The sequence below is a fragment of the Zonotrichia leucophrys genome, chromosome Z (assembly GCF_028769735.1).
Source record: "Zonotrichia leucophrys gambelii isolate GWCS_2022_RI chromosome Z, RI_Zleu_2.0, whole genome shotgun sequence".
Taxonomy (NCBI): domain Eukaryota; kingdom Metazoa; phylum Chordata; class Aves; order Passeriformes; family Passerellidae; genus Zonotrichia; species Zonotrichia leucophrys.
In genome coordinates this window covers 37,089,556-37,108,491 of record NC_088200.1, presented here as the reverse complement: position 1 = coordinate 37,108,491, position 18,936 = coordinate 37,089,556, and the positions used below count along the sequence as shown (strand labels likewise).

Sequence of the window (18,936 nt, the reverse complement as noted above, 5' to 3'; positions counted from 1 at the left end):
CAATATTTACTCCTGCATTTTCAAACTGGTATGCTGCCTGGTTGCTCTGTCCAGGCTCTTGTTCCATGGTCTTCCGCAAGCTCGTGATATTTTTACCTGGCACTGAAAATAAAATATCACATAAGAAGTTGAGTGGAAATAAGAACTCTTCAGCTGTTCAGTGGTTTATTTCACAGTAGAATAACTTATTCCTATTTTTTTTCCTGTTTCAGGCACAAATGAATCAAAATTCATCCAGTAAGTGTGAATCTTTTAGTCTGTTAGTTTTTTAACATAGAATGAAAACAAAAACTTTTTTTTAATTGTTGGAAACATAAACTTCTTAAATATCTATATTTTAAATGGAACAAAATGCTTCTCTTGTTAGTTTTATATAACTATTCCTTATCTATGTACTTTGCTGTTCCCTGTTGTGAGGACCTGTCTGACAGTAATGAGGAACACATCCAGATGCCAAAGGGGTTGCCCCATAAGAAAAACTCCTGTGCCAGTTCCTGAAACCCTTCCACCTGTTCAAGTTTAGGATGATCCACAAACCAGCAAAGCACACCATGTTTATGATATAAAATACTGACATAGAGGATAGAGCATTAGCTTCTATTACTCAGGGTTGGGGGGTTTTGGTTTTTTTTTGTCAATGGGGAACTAGACCAGATTTGCTGAAGAACATTGTTCTAAACTGTATAATTCAAGGAGGAAGTTTCAAGCAAACAACATTTCCTTATGAAGTGCAGTGATCTATGTAGTCTTCTCATAGTTAAGGAAACTTAAGTTATGAGAAATCATACATTTTCTTTTTTCCATTTTGATAGTAATTTGTTTGAACTGCCAACATGAATGTTAAATATCTTTTTATAATGAAAATGAAATTTTTATGTTTCACGCTTTTAGTGATAGTATGGTATCCTTTTTTTAGGTGAAGAGTTAACAAAATCAAAATTTTCTGCTCCAACTACTGAGTAAGTTAAAATTTTAAATTCTATCAAGTGCTGTTTTGCAGGAATTTGTTCTTATTTTTCTAAACTCAGAAACTGGAAATGACAGCTGAGTCCTATCTTAAGTTGTACATCTATTGCATTATAAGCCTATGCGTATCAATGGATATTTCCGTTCATTTGTTTACCCCTTCTAATACATTTGATTTATTGTGATTAATCTCAATTGGTATTTATAATTATATAGCTACACAATGTTTTTAAATAAGACAGACTTAGTCTTCCATGCTACGGTGTTTAAGATTGCAAAACACAAATTTACACTGATCTGCATACATTGCTTATGTGTATATATGCTGAAATGAATGAATTTGAAGATGTAGGTCTCAAAAATTGCAGTTATTTAACTGACATTATGGAGTATGTCCACACAAATTTTCACCAAAGTTTTGGCTGAGACAGTCTCCTTATGTGTAAATCAGTTCTTTGACCTGCAAATTTTGATTACTTCTTTTCTTTTTAGATGCAAAGGCTAATATAGACTAATTTGTCAGAAGTTTTTATCATATTCTTGAGGGACTTTTTACAAGAACTATGTAGTGATAGGACTAGGAGGAGTAGCTTTAAACTGAGAGTAGTATTATAGTAAATATATGGAGGAAGTTCTTTACTGTGAAATCTGGTGATATGTGGAAACAGGTTGCCCAGGGAAGTTCTGGATGCCCTGTCTCTGGAAATGTTCAAGGCCAGTATGGAAGAGACTTTAAACAACCTGGTCTAGTGGATGTCAGCATGGTTGGAAAAGAATTTTTAAAGATCCCTTTGAAGCCAAAATGTTCTGTAATTATTATAATTATTATATTATCAAACTACTAGTGGAGTTTGTGATTTTTATGAATGCATAAATCTTTAATTTCTATTCCAATTTTAACTTTTAATATAGAAAGGGGAACAGTGACTTCCTGGCATGGGATCCACTTTTCAGCACTTCTCTTGAATCTTCCTCTTCAGCTTCTTTGGCATCCTCATCTTCCTCAGGTAAAATATTCATGGTAGAGATGGTGTTCACTATATTTGTGGATGTTGTGGTTTTTCAGTTACTGCAAAGGGGTGTGCTTTGATGCATAAATGATAGAATTTTATAAAGCAGTATACTGTCTTACAAGTATTACATGACTGAGAAGGCAGCATTTAAGGCTTTCAAACTAGAGAGCAAGAAGGAAGAGGGAGTACTAGACACTTCAAGAAAATTCTGTTTTGTTCCTGCCTTTTTTATTGCCTTCTCATACTTACTGAATAATTGCTCACCATCTAGAATGTAATCAGTTTTTTTTTCAGCTGGTAAGGCTGGGAGATTAAAAGGTGGTTGTTGCAGCAACTGTGAGACAAGCTGAGCTTGCACAATGAATTGGGATGGATTTCTTCTTTCCAGGAAAGTTGGCTGGGCTATGTAGTACAAAGGTATTGCAGAGCTTTGCTGTGAGGAACTTGTTTCCTGTAGGAAGGCATGATTCTGTTAGGAGTGGTGAAAGCATAATCCAAGGGGAGATGGATAAAAATGACAGGACTGAGACATGAATTAAGCTGAGATCCTGAAATCAGGGATATTGCAGGGATGGTGTGTGGCATATGGGAGGTGGAGGGAGAGAGCTCATGTTGCTTGGGAATTTTGGGTTGCAGGATATTCGTGTTGGTATGACAAGTTGGGAAGCTTTCCTGAAACCTGGTCTTTGCGAAAAATAGTTCCATACGTCTTATCAGTCTGCCTACTATGTATCTTTACTCAAACATGTTAATTTTTTCTTAATGTAGACGCTTTCCTCCTCCCACACACCTGAGAAAGGAAGTGCATTTGCTGATTTTTTTTAACTAAGTACTTGTATTCCAAAAATAGTCCTCACTTCCTTGTTCATTATGGCTTTCTAGTAGTTTCCTTCTGTGCATAATCATGCTGATTGAAGAACAATAAGGAAGATTACATGTATCAGTAGGAGAATTCTGAAAAACTGGTGTTATTTTTCGGCTTAAGTAATGTTCTTTTAGCAGCAATCAACATTGCTTTGTAACACTTCAGATTTTAAGAACTTAGTCTTTAACAACAAATTGATGTTCCTTAAAGGTTACAGTTTTAATAAATCTGGCTTACAGAATTCGTTATAACACTCTCATCCTGACTTACATAATCAGTCAGTAGTATTGGTAAGTGAATCCACCATGTGTGTGGTGGATTCACATGTAAGAATAAATTCTAGAGAGAGATACATTACTGGAATTCTCTGAAAAAAATTGGTGCTTTCCTAAAATACTCTGTTTTGATAACTTTGGTCTTGTGTTGGAGTCTGCAGAGAAAGGCAGAGGATACTGAACTTGTTGTACTGGTGGTTGTAGCTGTATTCAGGTGTTTATTGCCATGCCTGGATGAGAAGTGAAAACAGGTTAGCAAGTCATCATACAGTTCCTCCTGACAGCAGAATTGTGGAGAAAGTAGTCTCTGGCTGATGTGTAATGACAGAGATCCATAATATCCTCTGTACCTCTATCTGACAGGGAGTCATCTACCCTAGTCATCTACCCTAGATACATCTGTGCCTTGGCAAACTTTATCTGATAAATAATTCTTTCAAGCACTGTTGTTCTAGAAGTTAACTAAGATATTTACATTTGTGAAATAATCTGTAGAATTAAATAGAAAGTACGTGTGCCAAAGTATAACAAATTTCTAATACATTTGGGGTAAAAAAATAAATTGGATCAATGTAAGTCATGCTGTTTAAATTGAGTTCTAATGCTTGCTAACTTGCAAGTAAGTTTTTAAAGTTTTTAAAAAAATATTTATCAGATGGCATTTTCTTCAAAATCAATGTTTTATCTTCACCTTGAAGGTTAGTAGTAAGCTGGTGCTTTAAGTTTTTAAAAATCTCAAACTTAAATTACATACATTAGTTGTGTGGAATACAGTATATGTCTCTTATGGTTTAAACATTTGTTTAACTATTGTTTTATAACCATGTTAATCATTGAACTCTTAAACTACCTTGGTATTTGAGCAGACAGTGGTTTATGCAACACAGAAGTAATCTTTGGTCATCCATGAATAATCCCACTTTATTATAAGTTTAAGCTAACTTTGTTATCTTGAACAAACACAACAGACATTTTTTAGCTAGTTCTTGATATTTAAAAAATGCTTCTATTAGTTATCCTCCTTATTTTCATCCATATGTATTTTTTAAATTGTTGTTAACATATCCACATTGTTTTTAAATAGGATTTTTAGTAGTATTTTAAAGCTTTTGAATGATAGTTAAAATATCTGCTTGAAAGGGAAAGGTGTGTTAAAATTCCTAATGTTAGGTGGACTTGAAGAATGTATTTTTTTATGGCGAAAGGACCACTGTAGTAAGGAAAACTGTACTTTTGATCTGAACTTTCAAATATGTTTCTTTTTTTATTTTGGTTATCACTTCTGTTGCTCCTAGTTCTGCCAATCTGCAAGATGATGAGAATTGACTAACCTTGCATTTTCTGCTTCTATTGTCATCTAGAGCAACAGGCAACAGCATATGCAGGGAATACTTGTGGGAAACTCCTTTTTTCAGCAGTCATAAGATTAGAGGATGAGAGAGGGGGAAAAAAACTGAGGTGGATGATGCCTCATCCATATTGTTACTCACAGATTGATAGATTAACTATCAGACTGATTCTTGTGGCTCCATTGTCTTCATTCATTCACCTGAAAGCCAAATCCGTTGGACCTTCTATGACAAATACTAGGACTAAGAGGATCAAAGTCTTTGGAATGAGCAGGATAGGTTTGATTAAATAAGGAAGGAAATTAAAAGCAGAAAGCTGTGGAGAGGAACCAAAAGTGGAGTAGGATGCAAGAAAGAAAAGACAAAGATGAGAAAAATTAAATCACAACAGGTAGGAAGTCAAAAGAATAAGGAAAGTTGTGAGAAATAGAGCCTTAAGTGGAGACATACACAGTAATTTCTTTTCATGTACTAAAAAATGGAAAGGGACATTGTTGGCAGTATGAATTAAGTACATATGATATGTGACTGGCTTTTTTCCTTCTTCTATTTGTGAGTTGTTACTTCAGTAGAGCAGTTATTTTTCATGCTGGCTGGTAGTCCTTGTGTAGTGGATATTGAATACTTTTTTGAATATTGAAAATCTTATCTTTTCATTGTTGGTCCTAGTTTCAATTCTTCCCTTTTCCTTCAGCTACCCTAACAGAGCACAATAGAAGCTCCTCATCATCTACCACTGATTTGCCTGGGTGTAGAATATCTCAGTCTTTGCTTGGACACCAGACAGATTCTGGGTCTACAAGCCCATCCTCACCAGGCTTTACCATTAGCCCTTTGTGCAAATCTGGTGTTACAGCAGCGCCATCAGGGAGTACCAGTACTTTATCCTGTTTTTCACGGTCTCAGAGTCAGTGGATTTCCTTTGCTGATGAACTTCTTACAATTAGACACACAAGCACAGACAAGAAGGAGCCCCAAAGATTGCATTTTAAAACTGAAAATGCCTGCCTTGCCTCTTCTGCTTTGCTTGGGAATTCTTCCAACAGCTGTGCTTCTGAGGATCAAAGCGACCTTTTCAATAACTTTATATGCCATGAACAATTATTCATTGAAGAAACTGGCACTGCTACTGAAATATCTTCTGCATCATCTTCAGCACTACTGGACTATAGTTTAGTGTCTTCTTGTGCTCATACAAATAAGGGTATGCAAAGCATGCATTCTGTACTGCTCTTTGCTAATAACTGACTCCAAAAAGCAAGCTTTGGACTCATTTTTTCTTTTTTTATTACTGCTCTAGTGATGCTAAAATTAACTCATCTTCTTACTTAGAATATACTAAACTGCTTGTTAATACCAGTTGGGACAGTGAAGTAAATATTCAGCTTGAAATCAGAAGAAAATGCAAATTATTCATTTAAAAGCATTGCTTTTTCTTAACTATGCAGTGTTGCTTTTCTAGAAATGGGAATGTATTTTTGTGGGATGTCAGACAGTAATGAGATCTCAAAGATTAAGCAACTGCGTTTGCAAAAACAATTCTTTTTACATACAAGCTTCCAAGAGTGGTTGGTATAAAATCACTTGAGAGAATTGAGAAAGCCCATGATGCTTTTTTTAGATGCAATTTTCAGGGTATCACATGGCACTATTTTAAAAGCACTTATGATTTTTGGTAAACATGGCATTTGTACAATAGGAACCTCTAGTACAAACATCACTTCTAGATATTCTACTCCAGTACATAACTATTTATGTTCAGCGTGATATTTCTAATATTTTCTTAACTTTGCTTTATTTCAGCAAGGCCCACCACTCCTCTTTCTGTGGGCACCATTGTACCCCCACCAAGGCCTGCTTCACGACCAAAGCTGTCTACCGGGAAACTTAGTGGGATTAATGAAATAGTACGTATTGATTATTATTTTTTTATTTGCCATTTTGACTTGATTTCAGATACACCATTCATTTACTCTGTTACTGTGGAATTACTTTATAGCCAATGTTCAAGGAATCACAGGTTTTCAACATTGCCTAATAGGCATGGTAATAGTTTATGATAACTATCTCATTACAACAGATAATTATTAACACAAGTACTAAGGTCCAAACCATAATTTTTGCATCAGCTGAATGTTTTTAATTGAACAAATCGGTAATTTGATAATGAAAAACAAAATACTATTGAAGTTATTAACAAACCTCCCTTGATTTAGGGATATCACCAAAGCTCTGGGAAATGAGTGGGGTTTTTTCAATTGTATGTTGACAGAAGTAGCCCTGTTGTGACTTCTCCTTGCACTTGGTGCTGGTTTGTGGAGAAGGGAGGTGGTAGATCACAGCAGTTGCCCATAAGGATAGTGAGAGGTTGCATACTGTCTGCATGTACCTGCAATGTGGGTTCCCCTGCCTATAAGCAATGTGCTAAAGAATGCAAATAACCAAACAGCCTATCAGACTAGGCCATGCCTTATTTCCTCTGTAAATATTAGTATTCTGCAGGTTTCACTTGACTTCCTGACTAGGAAAAATGTTCCTGTGGTAAAATCCTCTTACTGTCTTTCAAGGTCAGAAGATATTTTCACCATATTCTTGGTACAAACAAAATTCTCATCTTATGCTTTGACAAAACTGAGAGAATATTTTAAAACTGTTTTGCTTTTCTGTAGGATCAGAACAGAGTTCATTTTGAAATTCTTTTCTCTTTCCAATGCAGAATTGTAGTAATTGCTCTTAGCCCAAGGAATCTGTTCTTCATGTCATTTATCTGTTCTACTATAAAGTATGATCCTGAACAAAGCTACATTCATTTTATACTCTTGCTTTTGAAATTTACTATTATCTGGATACAAGTAGAAGGTTGTCAGTTGTCTTCATTGTATGTTGACTCCCTTTGCAATTCTCATAGTCTCTATCAAAGCCAAGAAGTGCAATAAAATGGGGGGAAAAAGTTACTGTGACATCCTGCCCTTAGGGGAAAGGAAACACCCAAGATTCACAAATGCTAGGGGTCAAAAGGAATGACTAAACTCAAAGGGTCCATAAAACTCACAAAGCTTTATTATTAAATTATGCACTTGACATAGAAATTGGTATGCTAGTCCCTGACCTACTATATATGTGCATGACAGTGGGTTCTGGATAAAGAGGTAGAATAAAAGAGGAAGAGAAAGGAACATATGAAATAAACAGGAAGAGAAAGAGAGAGATATCACCAGTCCTGGTTCTAGTGTCAGTTCAGCTGATGGAGTATGCTGGATGGATCACCTAAGTGTGTTGGGAGTACCAGTTTTCCGTACCCTGGAGCTACGTTTCTTGTTTTCTATGCAATTTAGTCATCATGCACAGTTCATTCTTTCAGACCTTTCTGGAATTCAGTCAGAGGGCTTTGGGGGTCCCGGGTAGTCTTGTCCACCCCAGTCCATACTCGTTTCTCTGCCTCATTCCTGCACTTGTACTTATCTGCAGGAGCTAGAGCAAGATTTCACAGAAAAGTGCTGCCTACCGCTGCATTGCGCCCTCTCCATCCACATCTTGTTCTTTTTCACTTTGTTTTTACCAACAGTCTTTGGTTATTATCAGCAGACGTCATCAGTTGATGCCAACACTCCTTGCTTATTAACAATGATCTGTGGTTATTACCAGCCGGCCTTGTCTATTAGTACCAGCAATCCTTGGTTATTACCAACAGTCCTTGATCAGTATCAACAGCCCTTGGTCATTATCAACAGTTTATCTGTTATTACCAACAATCCTTGGTTGGTTCCATAGTCATGCAGCTATCAGTGTTTCAGACATACACATTAGCCCCTTTTCATCTGTGATTCTACAGTTATCCTGCAAAATGATGCTTCAGGGGTTTCAGTCCCTTTCAGATAGGTTAACCCCAGTGTGATCACTAGTTAAATACCTTAACAGTTAAGTGTATCCTGAAACCATCTAGAGATTTAGAATGGAAGAGACTTTTAAGTTCTCTAGGCCAGCCTGCTCAAAAAAGTGCTGACTTCAAAATTGTATCAGGTTGCTCAGGACCATGCTGAGTTTTGAAAATTTCCAGAATGGGAGATTTTACAGTCTGCCAATCTGGCAGCCTGTCTCAGGATTTTACCAAAAAGGTTTCAAGAAGGACTTTTTCCCAAAGTCTGGCTGACATTTCTTTGCTGTAGCTCTTGCATCTCTTGGAAGAGCCTGACTCTGACTTCTTTGTGTGCCCCTTTTTACCTAGCAGGAGCCTGCTAATAAATCTTCTTAGGCTTCTGTTCTCAGGGCTGAAAAAACCCTTGTCCTACAGCCTGTTCCTCTCTTGGTCCTGTATACTCCAGTCCCAACTATTTAAATTGCCCTCTGCTGCTCTCACTTCCAATTTATTAGTAGCTCTGCTTCAGCTCTCCAAATCTATGTTTCCACACACACAGCTCTGTAGTCTTAGTTTCTGATACTGTGTTCTGTTATTATTATTGACAGGCTATTGCATAATCCAGTATAATAGTCTTGACTACTCTATCAAAAAAAGCCTATAATATATGAAATAATGGTATTTACTCCAATGGAAAATGCGGGTTCTCTGTTTTACATGAAAAACTAGAGTGGATAAAACATTAAAGAAACTATGTTGAGAAACATTATAAAATTGATTGGAGCATGAAATAAGAACTTTTCTGTTTACAATATTTTGTTCATGTCTTTAAAACCACTTTGTATTATATTCTTGTGATCTTTTCTGTTCAGCCTAGGCCATTCAGCCCTCCACTGATTGCTAACTCAAGTCCACCTCCAGCAGCTCCTTTGGCACGCGCAGAGAGCATTTCTTCTATATCTTCTTCTGCTTCTCTCAGTGCAGCAAACACACCTACAGTTGGTAAGTTTAATTAACCATTTTATCTTACTGGAGAAATAGGACAACTCAGCCACTAGGCTGCACCTGCTGCAAGAAACATTTATTGTAGTTAGTTCTTTCATATGCAAGTCCAGGGCTTCAGGCATTCTTTGCAATGTCTGCTTCTAAATGACACTGAGACACAGGAAAGTAGATTAAATGAGATTAGACCATAGACCCAGTTATGGCATGTTCTTTAGGGAAATATTATTCACAATTAACATTCCATGAATTCTTATTTGGTATGCTTGTATAGCCATTAAGTGCAACATGTTATCATATATTTGTTCAGAAGATGTTATTGTATAGGTGCAGAAATACTTAGGGATACTGAAAAATCTGAATGAATACAAATGTTCACAGAACTGAGTTCTTGTATGTTCTAATGCTTGTTTTTCTGCAAGTTAGTTAAGAATATAAGCTAAGCAGTGAAAGCAAAACAAACAATTAAACAAAGATCAAGACGGAAAGGAAAGTCTTCATGTGTTGTCCCTAATTTCAGAAGGTTTTCTCTTGTTTTTAAAGGAAAAGTTCAGTTTGATATTTGATTATCATAGATCTAAAGGAGATATTGGGGCTTTTTTAGTTAGTTGGGGGTTTTTGTTAGTTTGGGAAGGGCAGGGCTTAAGACATTTAAACTTGTTTATTTAGCAGTATTGAACTGTTTAACTTCTGAACACAGTTACACCATTAGACACAAGTTAAATCAAGTTATCAGCTTATCATTTAGTTATCTGCAAATGTTATTGATGCCAAGGATTCCTCACTCAGGCTTAGCAGCTCTGAAAAGCATCTGTGCAGCACCTAGTGGGAGTTCTGCAGTGGAGTCATTTCCACCCTGTGCAGAAGCAAGGCTACTAAGTTCTGCCCAACCTTAGCTCTTACAGTTCAGTATCCACCAATTTCACAAATGCTGAGAAGCATTGCAGAAACACAACTAATATTTTGGTTGCCAGAGTCTATCCAGGCTCACATCCTCAGGTCTGAGCTCTGGTGTTGAGGAACCAAAAGTTGGTGGCAAGAGCGTCAATATCCCCCAGCTCTGGGGAGATATGTATGAGTGTTGTTGGAAACAGTGGCAGAGTGAAATCATGAAGTGAGGCAGGAGGTAAGGTGTGTGCTGACAGTGAAGCTTGATCTGGTTATTATTCTGGCCTAAGAAAAATAGATAAGGCCAGTTCCATCTGCACTGACTGTATGAATTAAATAGTCCTGGGAAAATGGGAAGGGCAGTACAAAAAGCTGAAGTACTTTGGGGCATGAGAATATAGCTTGCAATACATTCTGTATTCTTTTCACTTTTGCACAATCCAGTGTTCCCCTTACCCAATTTGTTCTGAATAATGGAGAATTGACTGATTATCTTCTTCCGAGTGAACTTTAAGGCATGCATAATTTAGTGCTTCTTTTATGCTTTTGCCTAAATTTAATTTGCAAAATATTTTTATGTTAATTTTTAGCATCTATTTTTGCTTGAAATATTTTGTTTTCTTGCAATGTTTTGTTTCATTTAACTGTAATAGACGATGATCTTTTGATTCGAAATCTTCCTGCAATTGAAAAGCTTTGTGAGACACTGCCAGGTATTGTACTCAAAGCACATTTATGTCTTAACTAATCATCCTAATATACTACATCTAATAAAATTGTATTTCTTTTGAAACAAGTCTCTCCAGATATTTCTGGTATCTGGCACATACAAGTTGCTTGACATCTCAAGTACATAACATTTCTGTGTTGCTGAAATGACCAAAACGTGATGTAAACACTTTTATATAATGCTATCTTCTGTCTATCCAGTTCCCTGTTCCATAAACAAGCTGAAATTTGGCCTCAGTTCTTCAGTTTGTCATTACTACTTCCTTTCAAGTAAAGTGAATATATTTTTACTTTGACAATCCTAATTCTCCTAACACGTGTTAAGAGAATGTTTCTATATTTACATATAATATGGATCTTAGAAGGCAGACATAATAAAGACTGTACTTTTTCAATAAATTTTATTTTCATGACAGCTCTTTTGCCAGTATTAAAACTGTCTGGATCTTTGTTCCTAAACTGAACTAAAACCATTTTATCAGCTTTATTTAGCTGTCCTTTTAATGACCAGTGATGGAGTCTTTTGTTCTGCAGTTTTGGTCTGCACTTTGAAAGTGTCAATGCAATCGTTTGCATGGTTGTTACTAGTTCTTGTGTCAGCGCAGCTCAGGAGCTAGTAGTGGTGATCAGGCTGAGACAGGTAGCAGGGCATTTAAGCCAGGTTTGCCATCAATACCAAAGGTGATAGACCTGGAGCCTTGATCTGGGCTGCAGTCTGAGATGAAGTTAGGATACCTTCATGCATCTCTGTCACTTCCCTTCTGTCTGAGACCTCACAACATGTGTAGAAAACACTGAAGCTGAATGTTGCTGCAAAGAATTGTACTGTCAGCAGCAAGGCAACAAAACTGTTGACTTTCAAAACTGCTGACTTTCAGCATCAGGACAAGCAGTTATGTTTTTTTCATATGATAAAATGACAGAATCATGAAGGATGGGAAAAGACTGCCAAGATCATCAAGTATAGTCATTGAATGATCACTACCTTGTCAATTAAACAAAAGCACTAAGCACTCCAGTCATTTCTTGAACACCTCCAGGGATCATGACTCCACCACCTCCCTGGTAGCCTATGCTAAGTGAATAAATTCTTGCTGTTATCCAGCCTGGATTTCCCCTGGCACAGCTTGAGGCCATTTTGACTTCTCCAGTTGCTGATTGCCTGGGAGAAGAGACTGTCCCCTACCTTTTTACACCCTTTTTCAGGCAATTGTAGAGAGAGTGATAAGGCTCCCCCTTATCACTCCTTTTGTCCAGGCATAACATACTGAGCTCATTTAGCTGTTTCTCATATGACTTACTCTCTAGACACTTGCCTTGCTCCATTCCCCTTCTCTGGATGTGCTCCAGCACTAAAATGTCTTCCTTGAATTGAGGCGCCCAAAACTGGACACAGTACTCAAGGTGTGGCCTCACCAGTGCTGAGTACAGGGGAACAATCCCTGCCCTGCTCCTGCTGCCGCACCATTGCTGGCACAGGCCAGGATGCCATTGGCCTTCTTGGCCACCTGGGCACTGCTGGCTCATGCTCAGCTGCTGTCACCAGCACCCCCAGGGCCTTTTCCTGGGGCAGCTTTGCAGCCACTCTGCCCCAGCCTGTGGCACTGCCTGGGCTTGCTGTGACCCAAGGGCAGGACCCAGCACTGGGCCTTGTTGAATGAATAGTAATTTATTTATTTTTCAGTTTATTGGTTTCTAGAGAATGCATAGATTTTTGAGTCAAAAGGTGATGAACAGTGGGAGCAGAGTAAGGAAGAGAGAAGTGATCTCATTTCTGGTTCCCCAAATAAGTTTCAGAGAAATGTATATACATATATATTTGCTTTGGTGTTCCCTGAAAAAAAGTTAAAAGCATTTTATTTATTCTAATAAATTTCACTTTTCAGTCAAGCAAACAGTGTTTGTCTTTTATCAATATGAATATAAAGAATGTGTTTGCATTATTCTGCATAATTTTTGAAATATTGCTATAAAAATGTACGTAAGGCCATTAAGTAAAAGATTTTAAAATAATTGATATACCTGTATACAAGGTAGTCCTTTTGCTCTACAATTGTTTGTTGTTCCTTAGTGAATTGGCAGAAAAAGACATTAAAACAGCTCAGCAACTGTAGTGACACATTCATTGAAGGTACACTTTAGTTTTAGTGAAGAATAATTCTGGAGTTCAGTATTTCACCAAACAGAATTTCAAGTAATTGACAGTTCATAATTTTATCATATATTTGCCTCTTGAAATAATGGTTTCTGGATTCCTGAGACTATTGAGAATCACAGCTTTTTATTGGTAGTTTATTGGTAGTTTTCAGGGACAGAAAAAACTTCAGAATCTTGATCCATGTATTGTCTGAAAGAATACAGAAAAACAACCTGCTGAAAAAAAGAATAAATCAGTGGGTTTTAGCCAGAATCATACTAATTAGTTTGTTTAAGAATTTCTGATTTTCAACATTTTAGACTATATCTTTTGGATCTAAGGAGGCCTAAGTGGTGCACAACTGTTTTTATGGCACTGAGAAGCACTCTGAACATTTTACTACCTTATGTGAGAAATTATAATGGAGAGAGAGGTATGAGGTAGCAGAATTAGACTAGCTCCTGTCTTTGGTTGTCTTTCTGTCACTACTTCATTCACTTGTCTCTTAATTTAAGGTCTAATATGAGATATTAGGTGCTCTGTGAAGAGCAAGGTCCCAACTTTCTTTTTACTTCTGAAAGAGCTCAAAAAGGACAGCCACTTAGAGTAAGTAGGTTTAATTTGCCATGGGCAATATTATACAGAAGCATTTTGTCTCTCCTTTGTGGTATGAAAGAGAAATTTTTCAATTTGCTTATGAAAAGATAAAGACTGTGCCTCCCTTGTGATAGGTAATATTATGTGATACAGACCATTTTTTCATGGTACAAAAAACATAAGAAGCTATCTACTACACTGCTGCACTAAGAAAAAAAAAGAAACTTCCACTATTGTCTTTCATATTCCATACACATGTAGAAAATTTGTGAAAAATGAAATCCCATGAAAACCTGTTTCATCAACTGTATATGCACATTTCAAAAAGCCTTCAAATGAGGTCTTGGTTGATATAGCTGTATATTGGAATTGTGTTGTGTTGGCACAAGCAACAAGTGAAGACTTCTCCAACAATTTCTGCTTGGGAATTGCAATGTTTGTTGGCTGAAAATGTTAAAAGAATGTTAAACCTTTCAGTTATGTGGGGTAATATTGATGAATTTGCATTTAAGTTCATTTTTACTGTAAGAGAATTCTTTGTATTTCTGTCACCATTTTATCATGCATTTTTCCATATAAAAAAGCATACAGTAAGGGATCTTTTTTTAAAAGCATTCTGGTCAATTTGCTTTGGGTCTGTTGACTTCACCCCCACCAGTAGCCATTTTAATGCTGTGTTCCTCTATCTCATGTATTTCTTTCTGTCTGTTTACATAATGTCATACCAATAGTCATACCTGTGTTCTTATGCTGCTGAGCAGCATTTTGGTGGTGCTATTGTACTGTACTATGTTTATCTATTTCTACACACTTTACAAGTGATACCTCCGTTGAGACTGTGATGTTGGTGTAAACTCTTGTGAAAATTACAGATGTAGTCAACCATTCTGAAATCTACTAAGCTTTTTGAAAATTAAATTTATACACTGTATGTATTCTAGGTGTTTCACGTGGTCCCAGCCCCGTCAGCCTTGGAAACCAGGACACCTTGCCTGTTGCAGTAGCTCTTACTGAATCTGTTAACGCCTACTTTAAAGGAGCAGATCCCACAAAGTTAGTTAAATAATGAGTTGTGTTGAATGTATTGAGTTACAATGAGAAAAGACAATGGGTCTGTTTTCGTACTGGGGGAGGGGAATGAGTATGCATTAGAAGGGGAATTAAAAGGGGTTTTTTTCCCTGGGTATGAATGGGGCTTATTGCTCTGTAATGGCCTGGGTCCTGCCAGGAGTTCATATATACCTGCTTTACACAAATGTGTTCAGTGACAGCACAGAGAATGACAAGGATTTTTATCATTGTCAGGTAGGTATTACATGTAATTTTGTGCAGCTGAAAGCACTTCCTTCCCTGTGACATCCATTGCTATGCTGCTTAGGCCTTGCCTAGGCAGAGCCATATTGTCATGTTTTCAAAGCTTGAAAAATATCCAAGACTACTGTATGCTTAAGCAGTTAAATCTTTTTATTTCTTATTTCATCTTACTTCCAAGCTGAAAGTGGCAGTACTAGTCACATTGGCCTCATTTGAGATTGATTTTCTGTTTTAAATTTGGTTCATAAGATCATGAAATTACAGTGTTTGCTTTAAAATTAGGCAGTAAATGAGCTGATGCAATGAAGCTGATTTTTTATTCTTTTCTAGATGTATTGTGAAGATTACTGGTGATATGACAATATCATTCCCAAGTGGGATTATTAAAGTATTCACCAGCAACCCATCTCCTGCTGTGCTCTGCTTCAGGGTGAAAAACACTAGCAAACTAGAGCAGATTCTTCCAAATGCACAACTTGTATACAGGTTTCTTATTTTTTTAACATAATTGTAAGCTACATAATTTGTGGAATTGTTTTGTATGTAAATCAGAATTCTTTGCAGCCTGGTTGATTGAATTACATGTAATTTAATTTTCTGAATTAATCTTGTTCAGCTTAGTTCTCTCTCTCCACTGCCACTATTAAAAATATCAATGACTACTGGAATTAAAATTTGTGCTGAGTGTAACAGGAGCCATAAGAAATAATTTGTAAATGTATCTGTGTTTTCATATGCATTTAATAAATAATTTCTTTACACAGTAGTAATAATAGTAAAACTTAATTATGAAATAGTAGGCTTAAATGGAAAACAAGTAGTAGGAAATTCGTGTAATCTCATTTGCCATCTACTAGTGTATTTTAAAGCTGAATCATTACATTAATCAGATTCTTGACATAACTGTCTCTCAGATGTGTAGCAACATGCTTGGAAGAATTTGTAGAAAAAAAAGGTTGCTGATCGAGTAGGATAATTGTTGAAATTGCACTTGGAGATATTGATTCCTAAAAAAATAGAAAAGCTGGAATTTTTAGCAGAAAACCACTTAAATTGAGTAGCTTCTATTTCATTTATTGGAGAAATTACTTCAACACTAAGCTAAATGTTTTTTAATGCTGTACTTTTTTAATTACTAAAATAATAAATCAAACCATATGCATGTATTTTTTTCTGTTTAATTTCCTTTTGTTAGTTCATACTTAATGTAATGAATAATTAATACAAAATTAAGTTTAATCACTGTTTGACATGACAGTTTATAATTGAAATGTAGCAGACGTGTATCTGACAAAGTGAATTATACTGAAAAAATAATATTTTGCCAAAAAAGGTTAAAATGTCTGGTATTCTTGCATGACTGGTGTAATATTTCACCCCTAATTAGTGATCTTTCTTTGTAGTGATCAGTCACAAAGTGACTCCAGTACTAAAGACTTTTGGATGAACATGCAAGCTATAACTCTCTACCTCAAGAAATTATCAGAGCAGAATCCATCTGCATCCTATTACAACGTGGATGTTCTAAAGTATCAGGTAAACACTTTGAAGATTTTAATATATATATAGTATATATAGTATATATATACTATATACTATATAAATATATATATATTAATATATTTATATACTATATATATACTCAGAAATTAAAAGAACTATTCTTTATCCGCCAGCATGGAGGTGAACTGTCATCCCTCATCTCTACTTAAAATGCATAGACTCTGCCCAGGCTTAGCACATTATGTTTCTTGTCAGTGCCTAAGATACAGGGTTTGTTTCAGCTTACTAATGCTTCAGGTCAATCCTACAGGCAAGCTTCAAACACTGCTTTTTTTGATATTTGTCAGCAAAGTCAAATTCTCCTTTAAGAAATTTGATGGGAACTTCTTGTCATTTGTACTCAGACTGTCTTTGATTTTGCAATTGGATGCTGTCACTCAAAAATTTTAATACGTGGTTTGCAGTTGTAAGAGAGTCGGTTTAGATTAGATATTAAGAAAAAAGTCTTTCCTCAGTAGGTGGTGAGTCACTGGCACAAGTTTCCCAGAGACATTTTGTTTTCCCCATCTATCCTTGACAGTATTCAAAGCCAGACTGGGTACGCCTATGAGCAGCCTTATCTGGTGAAAGTTGCCTATGCCCATGATGAGGGTGGGTTGGAACTGTATGATCTTTAAGGTCTCTCCCAACCCAAACCATTATGTGATTCTATCTTGAGAATGTATGACATTCTGATTTCCCACAATGAGAAATACAACCGTAGTCAGAATGGATTTTACTGAGTGTGAGTCAGGCTTGACCAAGCTGACAAACAGCTGTGGTGACATGACTTCCCCTGTGGATGAGGGCAGAGCCGTAGATAGATATTGTCTGCTCAGCCTTCAGGATGCCCTTCCACACCACCTACCACAGAATCCATTTAGAGAAGCTGATGAAGAACAGGCTGGATGAGCAGATGCTGAGGTGAACTGACACCCAGGGGGTATATTGATTTTACAGTTTAATAACTTAATTAATGAATGATGGGACAGAGCGTATGAATCCTTGGCAAGTTTGCTGATGATACCAAATGGGGATGGCCCTCGGGATAAACCAGAGGATTATTTTGCCCTCCTTAGGGGGCTCAACAGGCTGCAGAAATGGGCTGAGAGGAACCTCATGAAGTTCAACAAGAGGCACACTTGGGGAAACCAAGTGGAAATTATCATGGCAGAAAAGGACCGGAGGGTTCTGTGGGTGCCCATATTGAACATGAGCCAAAACAATTCGCTGCTCATGTGCAAAGGCAGCAGATGTTCTCCTGGATGGTCTCCTGAGCTGCATTAGGCTAGGTATTGCTATTAAGTGAAGGGAGGGGATCCTTCCACTCAGCACTGGTAACACCACACCTGGGGTGCTCTGTTCATTTCTGCGTTCATAGCTAATGAGACTAGATAGAGTTCAGCAAAGGGCCACGAAGGCGATGCTTTCGTGTATGGTGGGACTGGAGTGTCTGTCCCATGAAGAAAACCTAAGAGTGTTGGTACTCCTGAGAAAAGGGAAAATTCAGGGAAATCTCATCAATATGTATAAATACCTGAGAGAGGGCACAGAGAAGACAGAGTTAGGCTGTTTTCACTGGTGCCCAGTGTCAGAATCAGAGACAATGGATACATGCTGAATCACAGGAAATTCCCTCTGAATGGCCAGAACCGCTATTTTTCTTGTGACAGTGGCTGAGCACTGGGTACAAGTTGCCTAGAGGGGTAGTGGAGTCTTCATTCTTAGAAGTGTTCAGAAGTTGTCTGGAGCTTAGGCAGCCTGCTGGAGGTGGCCCTGCGTGAGCTGGAGGGCTGGACCAGACAGCCTCCAGGAGGTCTCTGTCAACTTCAGCCATTTGGCGCATCAGTGAGATGATGTTCTGGCTGTTAATAAAATATATTCAAGACATACTCACCTCAAACAGAAAACAGAGATTTTCTAGGCCTGCTTTGAAATGTTTGAACATCTGAGACAACTGTCTGCGCAACAAAAAAACCCTAAAAATTACCCTGAAAACTACTCTGAAAAACGCTGAAAATAGTCCAGCTGTTCATACCTGTAGTTTCCACATCTGCCTAGTGTGGTTTAAAATCCTGGCATACTGAACCTGCAAAAAGCATGTTAGGCACACAAATTTCTTGAGAAAGGTGAGAGGAAAAAACATTTGTTTTGCTGAAATGAGTACTATGTGTTCTTGTAAAAATGAGGCATTGGCATGTGGAAACCCAGACAAATAAAAATGGTTTTGGGCAGACAAAAAAAGGCCAGAGGCATCAGGACATAGGAGGTTGCTCCAACTGATTGAGAAGGTGGTTGAGATGCATCAGCACAATAGAATGAGCTCAGCTACAGAAGCAGCATTCAGCAGGAATGCAGGAAAATAATGCTTTGAAGAGGTTAGAACTATTCTGCTGGCAGCCT

General features: G+C 37.2%; 1 protein-coding gene across 5 annotated transcripts in view; it reads left to right on the top strand.

Moving 5' to 3' along the window:
- Window positions 1-18,936, top strand: part of FCHO2 (FCH and mu domain containing endocytic adaptor 2) — an 86,132-nt gene that overhangs the window by 57,680 nt on the left and 9,516 nt on the right. For 3 of the 5 annotated variants that reach the window (XM_064735134.1, XM_064735133.1, XM_064735132.1), the window contains 9 exons: window positions 213-237; window positions 917-959; window positions 1,879-1,973; window positions 6,272-6,375; window positions 9,197-9,326; window positions 10,868-10,927; window positions 14,619-14,730; window positions 15,322-15,477; window positions 16,395-16,527. In XM_064735134.1, coding sequence (XP_064591204.1) covers window positions 213-237; window positions 917-959; window positions 1,879-1,973; window positions 6,272-6,375; window positions 9,197-9,326; window positions 10,868-10,927; window positions 14,619-14,730; window positions 15,322-15,477; window positions 16,395-16,527 — 858 coding nt within the window. Of the gene's footprint in view, window positions 1-212; window positions 238-916; window positions 960-1,878; window positions 1,974-5,162; window positions 5,673-6,271; window positions 6,376-9,196; window positions 9,327-10,867; window positions 10,928-14,618; window positions 14,731-15,321; window positions 15,478-16,394; window positions 16,528-18,936 lie in introns of all 5 variants that reach the window. The other 2 variants (XM_064735131.1, XM_064735135.1) reach the window with 2 other exon arrangements.